At 40.6% G+C, this 12,345-nt stretch overlaps 1 protein-coding gene across 3 annotated transcripts; it reads right to left on the bottom strand.

Annotated features, from left to right (window-relative positions):
• Positions 1-901: 901 nt before the first annotated feature.
• Positions 902-11,700, bottom strand: zhx3a (zinc fingers and homeoboxes 3a). Of its 3 annotated transcripts, none has more exons than XR_013818601.1 (4): positions 11,457-11,689; positions 2,131-5,249; positions 1,951-2,048; positions 1,479-1,599 (listed from the first exon to the last, which is right to left on the bottom strand). XR_013818601.1 is itself a non-coding variant. In XM_079844941.1 (3 exons), the coding sequence occupies exons 2-3, from the start codon at positions 5,085-5,087 to the stop codon at positions 1,566-1,568; spliced, it is 2,991 nt and encodes a 996-aa protein (XP_079701067.1). In that variant the 5' UTR covers positions 5,088-5,249; positions 11,457-11,700; the 3' UTR covers positions 902-1,565. The 3 variants fall into 3 exon arrangements, 1 of the variants encoding a protein (XP_079701067.1); XR_013818602.1 differs by having other exon boundaries at positions 1,484-1,599; positions 1,946-2,048; XM_079844941.1 differs by lacking the exon at positions 1,951-2,048 and having other exon boundaries at positions 902-1,599; positions 11,457-11,700.
• Positions 11,701-12,345: the final 645 nt, after the last annotated feature.

Genomic DNA, 12,345 nt, shown 5'->3' on the forward strand with positions numbered 1-12,345 from the left:
TCAGGAAGAACTCGGAGGGGGAGTGTAAAAAGACCCAGCCTGTTTGTCTTGGAAGAACGGCCTGTATGATGTATTAGCCAAGCTGTAGTCTTGGGCAAGGTTTCATTCCTTTTGAAAAGTGCACCCGGGACCTCTCTGTGACTCTTGTGCTCAGAAGTATTCTAATCATTTATTCCTTCGGTTTCTTCTTCCCAGATGGTTTCTTCTCCCGCTTCGTCTTTAATGAAATTGATTGACGCGACAGTGTGTTGATCTTTTTCATGTGCTTCATTTGAGCCCAAGAAAGCTGCAATTAACGTAAATCCTAGCAATTGTGTATTTGCTTTACTATGTTGGAACTTTCAGTGGAATAGATCTTTGCCAAGTTATTGTGTATAACTTGCAATGGCATGAAATGCATTCAAGACGCCAGTTTTTAAATTTGACATTCTCCATTTATTACCAAAAGATTTGTAATGTGTAGAAAGGATAACACTCCAGTGCACTGTGTTCTTTTAGACAGACCTGCACATTGGGAACGGACGGGAAGGTAATACTGTCAAGTCCAGATATTATCTTTACGTGTTAACTTTTAAAAGAGAAACCACGTTGGATACAAATGCAAATAAGGGATGAAAAGCACCTGTTATTCACTTTGGATGGGCTGACCTTAGCAGCATATAAATGATGCATAATGTGTGTGTGTGTGTGTGTGTATATATATATATATATATATATATATATATATATACTATATATATACTATATATATATTTATATCGTAGCCCAACTCAAACACAGGGAATATCCAGTTAGCAGAGCACTTGATTTGACTGTCTGTGAGAACTGTAATACCCCTCGGATTGTAAGCGCACCGTTTTAAACTTTCTCCACCATAAATTAACATTTTTTTTAAGCTTTTCACATATATATAATCGTCTTGCTAATGCTTATAAAAAAACACATCCGAAGATATAGCAGCAGTTCTGTTGGGATTTCAAATCCTCAATTTATACACACATCAACACAGTTGCTGAAAAGCTTGTTTGTGCAGCCAGTCATAGAAATAGAAAGGTGACGTTTAAGGCAATGTCTGGCCAATTCGTTGTGTGTGCAGACAGACACCACTAAAGCGAGTTATAGTGCATGATTTGTCACTAACTGCTCGATGTTGTATGGAAAAATAAGCCATGAAGAACTTATTTGATCTGGACATGAAGAAGGAAAACTGGTTGGAATATCCCAACAAATTTCATAAAACCCAAGGCATTGCAGAAGTGCTGATCATCTGATATATTACGAAGTATCACAATATCTAACTGACATTCCTAACGTCCAGTACACCCTCGATAGTGCAGTTTCAAGCATATACATCATAGTTTCCTACACAGAATTTACCTAAATCAAATCAGACCTACATTTGTAGCGGCTACTCTCTGGATTGGCCTTCTTCCAAAAACTCAAGTCCATTGACCATCACAAATGTGTTACAATCTCATCTGCTGTCATATTTAAAGAAAACAAGAAATGTAATGTTCAGGATGAATACGGGATCCTCTGCCTCTTCGTCTTGCGGAGTGAAGTCCTTAAACTTTCAGAAGCTCTCCTCTCAGACAGTCCCTGTAGGGGGAAAAAAAGATGTGTAAGACAAGCCCAAACACAACGAACCGCATCACACCCTGAACTCCACAAGAGAGCCGAGAGTCCAGCACTTTGCTACACATCATTTTCATTATTTATTCACGTTAAGACACACTTTGGGTAACTCTATAATTCATTAGCTCTGCCTTCACTAACGCCAAAAATAGCCTTTTAAATAAAGCACATAAATGTGCGTGCCAGTGAGTAATTCAAAATACTTTATCAAAAATCAGTTGATCAAAAGGCCAAATGTTGTTAATATGCGCATAATTTAATTCACATTTCCCAATTAAACTAATTTTAAAATTTGCGCTACTTTGATTACCTTACACAATGTAATGTGATGTGACAATCCAAGAGTAGTAGACAGCAGTTGAGGACTCAGTCAGTCTCAACAAGTCAGTTGCTAGAAAAACTACAATGGGTCTCTTGGGAAATCATACAAAATTAGCTTTTTTATTTTTCTCAAATAAACTGATTAATGGTCCATCAATGGTCTGCAGCTATTACCTTGATTGACTGTCTTGCGCTTGATGCCCTCTCAAACTCTGGTTGCCCATTGGTTGCTGATGCTCCTCATCCTTTATCTCCCAGTAATCTTGTTCTCCTGCAGTTGATTTGTCTAATTCCGCCAAAGCCTCCTTTGATTTTTTCTTTATCGGCAGCATTGGAGCTTCAGAGTCTAGACTCTGAAAAATACTTTTCTGCTCCGGGCATAGATCACGTTTAACTTGCTCAGTTTCAAGCCCCACAAGGTTATCTAATCGAGGGGGTTCAGTGTTACCTATGTCAGATATAGGCTCTTCAGCCTCCACCGGTATGTGCCGATAGGTTTCGTGCCATTCTGAGGATTGGTTTTTATGGCTGGGACCACTGTCATTGATCAAGTTCTCCAACGGCTTGCTGATTAGCTGCTTGCTGTTGGTCTTGTACAAACTCTCTTCATTGTTCAACGCTATTACGTTGATCTTCATGGGGCTCACGTTTGACTCTTCAGGATAGTTTCTGTTGCTTTCCCATTGGTCCACTTCTTGTATGTATTGTCGTAAAAGCGGCATGCCTTGTTTAGCCTTGTTAGTGTTATCGTTTGTGTAGGTATGTAGTGTGTTAACAAGGCTGCTATGCTCGTTCTTGTCAGACTTGTAAAATGTATTTGTAATTCCGATGTGCTGTTCAGAAACCCTTCCTTCGTTTTCTTTTTGTGTTATGTTTCTGTGCAACCTTTCTTTATCAAAATGTGACTGTTTAGAGTCTTTGTCTAAGGCAGGCAAGTGCTTGGGGTCATGTTCCTTGTAGTGGACGGCAGTAAAGTCTGTGGACTGGACCTGAGGTTCTCCCTGCAGGGTTTTTGGAGAGTTTTGCTCCTGAGGAGCAGAAAGGGATGGAGAGGAGTGCTGACTCGGTTCCTCCAGAAGACGCGAACTTGCTGCAGGGTTAGACTGGAGGGAGCTCTGGGGCAAGTTACTAAACAATCCCCCCAAAGCAGACTGGGAGTCTGTCAAAGTACGTACATGGTATGGTTGACCTTGTGGAGCAAGAAACTGCTTTTGTTCTGGGAATGAGTTATGGATAAAGCTTTGCTTTAGAGTGCCTGCTTGCTCAGGTAATACCTTGCCCTTTCCAAGGGATGGATCCATGAGACTTCCAGGCTTTGGGACCAGGCTATAGGTAAGGGGTGGTATGAACTCTTTAGTTCGTATGTTGTTGCTGCTGCTGCTGCTACAAATGACACTGCTGTCAGAGTTGCTTTTGCTGGTGTGATCTAAGATGTTTCCCTCCTTTTTAGTGCAAATAGTACTGTGGCTGGTGCTTTTATAAGTGCTTCCGTTGTTATATTTGCTGGTGGTGGCGAAGCTGCTGTTACTGCTTTCTTTCGTGTTACTGTATGCTTTCTGTTGGCCATAAATGGAAGTTGGACTGATGTTAGATTTGCTGGTGCAATTTGCGTTTCTGTCATTGACTTGACAGTCAATTTTCCTGACTATGTTCGTAAGATTCATAATGCTGCCCTCAATGTAACTGCTATTTTGACTCTTGGGAGTGCCAGGCAAGCAGCTAATGCTAGTCTTGATGGACGAGCTGAAGCCAGTCTCACCTTTTCCAGTGTGTCCATGATTGCTCACGCTACCTCCTCGGCTTGCAATGTTGCAGTTCTCAGCTGTCCGAGAAGATAATTCATTTCCAGCTTCCTTTGTGATGACAGCATGATGGATATTTACCTGTGGCATCTGGACCACTGGATGCTGCTGCTTGAGGGACGTGGCCTGGGTCACACTAGGCTGGCTGACTATGACCCCTCCTTTCCAACCCATTACACTTCCCTTTGGTATCTGTTGTAGATAGCTAGAACTCAAAGAGGCGGACTGGACAGAAACACAGTGTTGGGAAATATGGTGATGCGACTGACTCTGTGACGTTTTCGGTGTGGCTTGGAATACAGTGTTGAACATCTTTCTACGCGTGTCCTCGATTTCCTCAGGAGACCAACTGATCCCTTGCTTTAGCCTTTGGGCCGTGAACCAAAGCTTGATCTGCTCCTCTGGGAAGCCAGAGACCACCGTCAAGTAGCAGAGCTCTGCTTTTGTAGGGTAAGGAAACTTACCAAAGGACGTCTTAAGAAAACTGCTTAAATCCATGGCTGGATCATAGGTGGGGATGCTACTTAGAGGGATCATGACCTTTGGGAGATCAAGGTTTGAATCAGGTGATGACGGATTAGAGTTCCACAGAGGACCGCGGTTATGCATCCCTGGCATTCCATGTGTGTTTGAGATTTTATGGACCAGAGGGGCAGAAGTGCCACAGATGATATGTGATGTCGTTAGGGGTAAGGTCCTTACTGAAGTGCCATTGATTACAGTTGCAGGCTTTTCGCTGCTAGGCTCAGCCCGGTGTACCTCAACAGTATGGGAGACAACAATTTTTTTGTGCCCCCCTTTGGTCATTTTCATTATGGGTGTCTTGGTAATGGATATTCCAGATTCACTGAAATCCTCTTCTGTAAACAGGGTTTGCTCCACTGTGATAGCCCCATCTCGTTTGGTAACCTGCAAGGATACTCTCTTGTGCGTGGTATGGAGTTCAGGATGTGATTTTGCATTATGTAAAGCAAGACCTTCGAACTTCACTGCTGAAACTTTGCAAGACAGGCAGTAAAAGTTTGGTTGAGCATGAAAGTCCATGTGACAGTTGTCCATATGGTGAAGAAACAGGTTCAAGTCTCTGGACTCAAAGCAGCACAGAGGGCAGCTGTATGTTCCCCTTTCCCAGCATGAAGTCTTCGGTTCGGCTTTCAAGAGATCATGGAATCGTTGTGCATCCTCATCTTTTGAAGAGATACTGAGGATGCTGTCTTCAGGTATTGTGGGTAGGAGCTCAGGTAAGCATCCTAGTATGATGTCCTCCCGCAAGTGCTTATTTTTTGATGGAATCATACAGGGAACGGTGGATTTCCTCTTGCTGGCCATAGTGTTGGATTGTGCAGGTGAGTAAGGAGTCAGAAACAAATACTGGAATTGTATGAAGTTGAGGTGTCATCAGCCAGCCGTAATGAACCAGCAATTGGTAAAATCTTCAGCTATCAGGACTTCCCATTGTAAAAGGGAGTGAAGTAACAACTCCCTGTGAACCTAAGGAGAGAAAACATGAAATTTTTATATAAAACACTGTGAAACAAAATAGAAATGAATGTCAGCATGGGATATGCATCACAACATTTGTCCCAAATGAGAGACGGTTTATTGAAATGCTCTCACCAACCACTGTTAAATGTTTATTATGATCAAATCACTAATAAGAAGTCTTACTCTTTCTCTTTGCATAGTAGGGATAAATGCAGTTCATTATTAAGAGCAGAAACATTGTACTGATGTGCTGAAATAAAATCTTGTGAGCAAAGAAAATGAACAAAATGTACTTGCAAGAAGTTTTCATTATAAGGGACCTAAAATAAACACATAGCAAGATACCGTTTCTTTTTATAAATATACTCCAAAAATGTTTGTTTGCAAAAATGTGAGATTATATTCTTGCATTGCACATCAAACCCAGTTCTCTGTGATTTCTACATATGATCATATGACACACACACACACACACGTCTGGTTCACTATCTTTGTGGGGACTCTCCATAGATGTAATGTTTTTTATACTGTACCAACTTTATATTATAGCCCCTTACACTAACTCTAAAACCCTAAAACTACTCATCACAGAAAACTTTCTGCATTTTTACATTTTCAAAAAAAAAATTCTGTATTATTTAGAAGCTTGTTTCTTCATGGGGACCTCAATGTAGGTCCCCAAGGTGACACGAGACCCCATGAGTCAGTGTGCAATCAGGTTGAAGTCCCCACCGGGATAGAAAAACATGAACACACACCATTTAAATCTTTTTGCTGCACTTTTCCACACAACACTTCAGGCAGTGCGGGAGCATTTCAGGATAAAGATCATATGTGGTTCACATTTTTCCGCCCGTTCTGTTTTTAAAAATATGTAAATATCTTGTAATTATTCATACATCTAGCATATGTAGTCAACTTTATAGGTTTGAAAATTAAAATATAAAAACAAACTAATTTGTGTGTAACTGTAAACCTATAAATGAATAATGGCGCTAACTACAGATTTATGAAAGGACGTGTTGTTTTTATCTTGGAAGCTGATTGCAGAGCACATACATTTGTTTATCTTGTTTGAGCAGTTTCAATACTTCAGCTAAAAACTAGCTGGTGAATAAATCTAGTAATACAATGCTTGATTTTCCATGCATTACGCACCTGCAAATGATTCTAATTAAACCACCCAAGACTTCTGTTTGGTGTTTAGCTCTATATTACCTTGACCTTCTCTTTCATCAGACTACAAATACATTTCGGATGAAAACAATGTGGTGTCCATGTGTATAATTTTTTTTCAATATGGCCAGCTGTCTTTAAAAAAAGAAGCAGGGTAAAACCATTCAGAAGTAAAAACATTGCCCAAAATACACAGTGCTCCCAGACATGGCAGTGACGTACTCTTTTGCAACTGACTCTTTTATTTCTCATGACGGCTGCCTTCCTGCCAGAAAAATAAATAAATAAAAAAAAATAAAACTAGGTCACCAGCATCTTATGCTGTAATCCTGGTTCCCTGCATCCAGACGTGGGCATTTACTGTATGTTCAGCCTGCTTATCCATGATACTCAGATTTCATCAATGGATGTTAACCCCTGACATGAATCAGGGTTACTGAAATTGCTCCAGACGGCTCTGAATAGAAACTATACAGGAAGTTGCGTAATAATATTACCAATGTTCATAAATGTGTGTGTGAAAACTTTGGACCGAATAGAAAAAAAAAACTGTTTGCTGTTAAAATGCGTGCAGCATATCTTACACACAAGTTTTATATTTGTTATAGAAGTTATAGAACTCTAGCCGAGTTCAAATCATGTGGAATTTGTCTGAACGAATGAGGGCACCTACTATTCTCTCAGATGGTAACAAAAATCTGCTCTCCAGATTCTTCAAATATAAACCATAAAATGCTAGTTAACTACAACAGACACATTAATATCTAGATGAAGCTTTGAACCACTAGCCCGACAAGCACCGGGCAAGTAGGAGATGGTTCAAATATGTTATATAAAAAAACAGGTCACTCTTCAAAGAATGGGATGCTTTATCTGGCAACTGAGATGTGCGATTAGACACAGGACAAGAGGTTTCCAGACAGTGAGCTATTGAAAAGGGAACTCAGAAAGAGAGGCCTCGTGTTTCAGCACCGGGGTGAACCAGTCTCACACAAAACAGTCTATCCTGCTACTGTACGTCTCAGTACTTTTGTAGCTTTAGCGGCGAAACCGGAGGCCTTTTTATCCCGGCAACCTGTGGAGTTAAGGCATGCAATAGAGTTGGTTGGAAATTAGCACAACAACACTGACCTACATTTGCGTCTTTGAACCGTTTGAAACTAAAATATTACATCATGTTACATGTTCCACATTTAATAAGTCTGGCTCTGCTTAAACATTTTAGATAGTGATGCGCAGTATTGAATGCAGTGTGAGGGTAAAGGCCTGGCAATACGGGCCTTACATAATAAAAGATCCTCTCTCATTATTGATTAAAGGCCGAAGCATCCCAGACTGGGCGTCCTTTATTACACGGGACGACGCTGAATAAGCCTGCAAGGATATCAATAGATTCTCAGCATGAATGTCTTTTTTTAAGGCAGCTGAAATAAAATCTCAATTTTTTCTGCGCAGCAACAAAATGTGCTCAAAAGACTTTTTCATGATAAGGGGACTAAAATAAACAGAATGTTATAAACAGTCAAATTTTTTGAAGCTGCGAGTATGTTTGTATTCTTACATGCCATATTGCACTCACTTCTCTTTTATTTGATCATATGCTCACACACACACACACCCCTAAATCCTCTTCTTTTTGGTGCACTCCTCTACACACTACACTTCAGGCAGTGCGGGAGCATTTTAGGATAAAGTTCATCTGCGGTTCACATTTTTCCTCCTGTTCTGCTTTAACAATTATGTAAATATCTTACATTGAGTCTCAACCATATGCAGTAAAGTCATTGCTGTGTGTGTGTGTGTGTGTGTGTGTGTGTGTGTGTGTGTGTGTGTGTGTGTGTGTGTGTGTGTGTGTGTGTGTGTGTGTGTGTGCGTGCGTGTGTGCGTGTGCGTGTGTGTGTATGTATGTATGTATGTATATATATATATATATATATATATATATATACATACATACATATCCTAATATCCCTCTTCAAACTCAATGAAAAAAATTGGCACAAGATGTGCGCGAGTAACGTGCACTGATTAAACCTCTCATACTTCTGCTTTGCTTTTAGCTCTGAATTTCGTGAGCTTCTCTTTCATCAGACTATAAATACATTTTGGATAAAAACAATGTGGTGTCCATGTGTATATATTTTTTCCAATGGTTCCAGCTGTCTTTTAAATAAAGGAGGAAACCATTCAGGAATTTAAAAAAAACAAAACCCTGAAATGACGGCCCAAAATACACAGTGCTCCCAGACACGACCATGACGTCCTCTTTTATTTCTTAGACTGGATCTGCTTTATTACACGAGGCTGAGCTGAATAAGCCCGTAAAGATATCGGTCAATTTTAGCATGAACATCTTTCATAAGTGCTGCATGAATGTGACTTTTGTTTAACGCCAAGAAGCCATAACAAAGGTCAGTGAGCACATGCTGTAATAATTATATTCCTATAAGTACAAGAAAAAAGCAGGTCATCATAAGAGTCTGTCGTGACCATTTTTCTTCATTCTACACAATGGCACTCCCATTTACGAGGGAAATATGACACTAAGCCGGAAGCCATATGCAGTGCCCTCAATGCTCACATGCCATTGAAATATTTCCTGAATGTGTGTGCCAGTACATAAGATGGGCATGTGACTACATGCCATCATTGTACGATGCTGTTTGCGAGATATATCAGTGACGGCGTCAAACATGTCCACATTAATTATGTAGCGACTGAAGCGCCACTGAGGCATCCTACAGTTCACCTTCATTATAGGATGCGACTCATTAGCAAAATGCCACCAACACATCCGAATGTACCATAAGCTATTTCTGGGCTGCCCGTGTTTATGTTTTAAATCCAGTCAATGAACCTTATGCGAGTAGTACTACAGAAAGCTGGGTGCCATCAGAAGTGCCCACTTTGCCCCCCTTACCTCGGTGACTGCTGCACGGACTCTTGGGAGGCCAGTCTGCGCTGCCACTCATGTGTTAACATTGCCATAGCAACCCCTCTCCTTTCCCTTTCCTTGCCCACAACACACAGAGGGGACTAAATCCTCTATTCTTCACCAAAAAACACACACACACTTGGGGGACATTTTTTTGTAGCCCTCCAACCCAAAAGAAACAAAACTCCAAATATTTTATTTGACTGTGCTATTTGTTTATGCCAATATACAAATTGGAAACAAATGAGGATCCGTCCCTTTTTCCGCTCTGTAATCATGGCAGTTTTTCCCCCCACTAACAGAGCACCCCAGAAATTTTACAAAAGGCGGTATTTGCGTTTTCAGAATGACTTTGCCAGTCTTGCGACACAAAAATCTTCCATTAAAGGCACGGAAAAGATTCAGAAATTCGCATGTGAAATAAGTACTTTGTACGCCTTCAAATAGGAGAGAAATAACCATTGATGTGATGTGCTGAGTTTGATCACCGGTGCGACACACTCATTAGTTACAAAAAAGAAAGATGGCGGAGCACCATGAATTGTACTGAGTCAAGTGCCAGGTCTCGGCGAATGCCAGACTCCTCCATACAAAACCGCGCTGGAACAGCTGAAATACTTGTATGGCCGACACTCCGCCGTTAAGCCAAAAGTTTGTCTCAAAAACTACTGAGGTTAATACGGGCTTTAAATGGAGGTTTTGGGGATATACTCCTATTGTGGAGCTCATTTCTGTCTGTTACTTCACGACATTCATCCACTTTTTTAGATTTACAAATTTAATAAGGTAATGTGAGATATCACAGAAGGGCATTTTTGTTATTACATGCACAGTGAGCTTTTCATTATAAATAATTTAATCATTTTGACTGCTTTTATAGCACAGATAGAGCCTCTATAATTATAATTCTGCTTAGAAATCCAGTCGGCATTAGGCAGACAATTCTGTTCTCTTAATTCAAAGAATATTACATAAACCGACAGCTTTTACTGGAAATCAACATACAATAAAGTGCACACACAAGCGACTTAACATTTAGTCCTTCATTTTGTGCTGTCATGCTGTTCTAATTGGACACAATAAGAACAGAGCAAACTGTGCATGCATGTACAAATCGCCTTTTTCTTTAGTTACAAATACTTTGGGAAGGTCACGTTCTAAATGCTTTACTGTTCTAATGGCTAAAATTCAGGATGAAAGACAACACTGCGGACCATGCAGAACACCATTCCCACAAGGGAACAGACGTTCACACAAAACACATTGCATGCCAAAGGACCTATAGAAAGCATGCATCCTATACATTTGTACAATGTTGTTCTGCATGCTAACTTTATAAAGTAGTGTACTTTAGCAGAAAGTGCTGATTATTGAACAGATGCTTGCGGCAGAGAGTTGAGATGAAATACCCCGAGAGCCTATCCTTCTAAATAATGATTTATAATGTGTGGTATCAGAGCCAGGGTTATGATCTGGAGTTAAATCTGAGTTTGAGTACATTCTGTACCCATTAACAGTTGATAGCGCGTGCTTGTCCAGATCTGCGCCAGCTTTAAACTACATGAACCCCCGAAGCGTTCGCCATCGTAAAGATCACTTTTGGAAATCGATTAACCTATGTGCCAATATTTCCGTGCCCCTCGCCAGTGATCAATCCAAGTCACGGGTCCCATTTTGACCCCCGTTTGAAGTAAAAATCTGACTCGTGACGCTCCGAAATGGACAGACTATAGTAACATCCCATAGGCACGTTGTAGCGTGCGAATAATTAAATTTGAAGCAGACGAGAACACCGAGTAACAAACTGTAACAAACTGGTAAGTTAACCCTTTCGCTTCGTATTGAGGCACTAGTAACCTCCATCCGGCTAGACGTTTCTCGCGAGTTTGAGTGTGTAGCGCAGCGCAATATTTTGGCTATTACCAAAATTTTTAACTAAGCACTCCCATCTACTGTCGCCATTTTATACATAGAGGCGACTTCACGCGCCGCATATGAGTAGAATAACAAGGCACGCTTCTCTCTACTAGAACTACTTTGAGGACTGTTCGCGTCGCCTAGATAAATCGCTTTCACTTCTTTGAAAAGTCAAAGTTCCCTACCTTTTCGTCGGCTCTGCTGACTGCGAATGGAAATCCGTTATTGATACAGAAATTAATAACATTTAGGTTTCGCTCCGCTCCGGGTCTCGGGGGAACAGGAGGGGCCGAGACCTCTCCTCAGATGAACCCTGTGAACTAACGTGAACCCGTCGGGTCACCGCGATAAGGAGCATCTACTGCTTTATGGCACACTGATTATGTGCCCGGCTGACATGGGCGCTGCTGGAGTGGCGAGAAGGGAAAGAAATGTACGCCAGGCGCTCTCAAATAAGGGCACGTGATTAAAGCGCGTCACCCAAACCCAAAATCCTGATCCTACCCCTCTCTGTTCTAGGACGGGCTGAGCAGACACACTGAAGGGAGTGACTCATGCGCAAATGTCTAATATAGCCAGAAATATGGAGCAGCGCTTTCGGTCAGTAGGTCGTATAAGGACGAGGGGGGAAAACAGCCTACTATACCGATCACGAGCATGTGCCTACTACACATAGGCTACTATAAACGCATGTTTGGAACAACCGTATGAATAGGAAATATTGCGCGCAGTATTACAATAGAGAGAGAGAGAGAGAGAAAGAGAGAGAGAGAGAGAGAGAGAGAGAGAGAGAAAGAGAGAACAGAATAGAATATCTATAGCCACACGACCAAACCAAATTATTGCGCTACATGTAATACATAGCCTATAATTATTAGAATAATATATATATATATATATATATATATATATATATATATATATATATATATATATATATATATATATATATATATATAACCATGGCCAGGGAAAGTTAATGTGCAACATGCAATATGAATACATATTATTAGAATAGAATAGAATAGAATAGAACAGAATAGAATAGAATAGAATAGAATAGAATAGAATAGA

Source organism: Gobio gobio, assembly GCF_949357685.1.
Source record: "Gobio gobio genome assembly, chromosome: 19".
Taxonomy (NCBI): Eukaryota; Metazoa; Chordata; class Actinopteri; order Cypriniformes; family Gobionidae; genus Gobio; species Gobio gobio.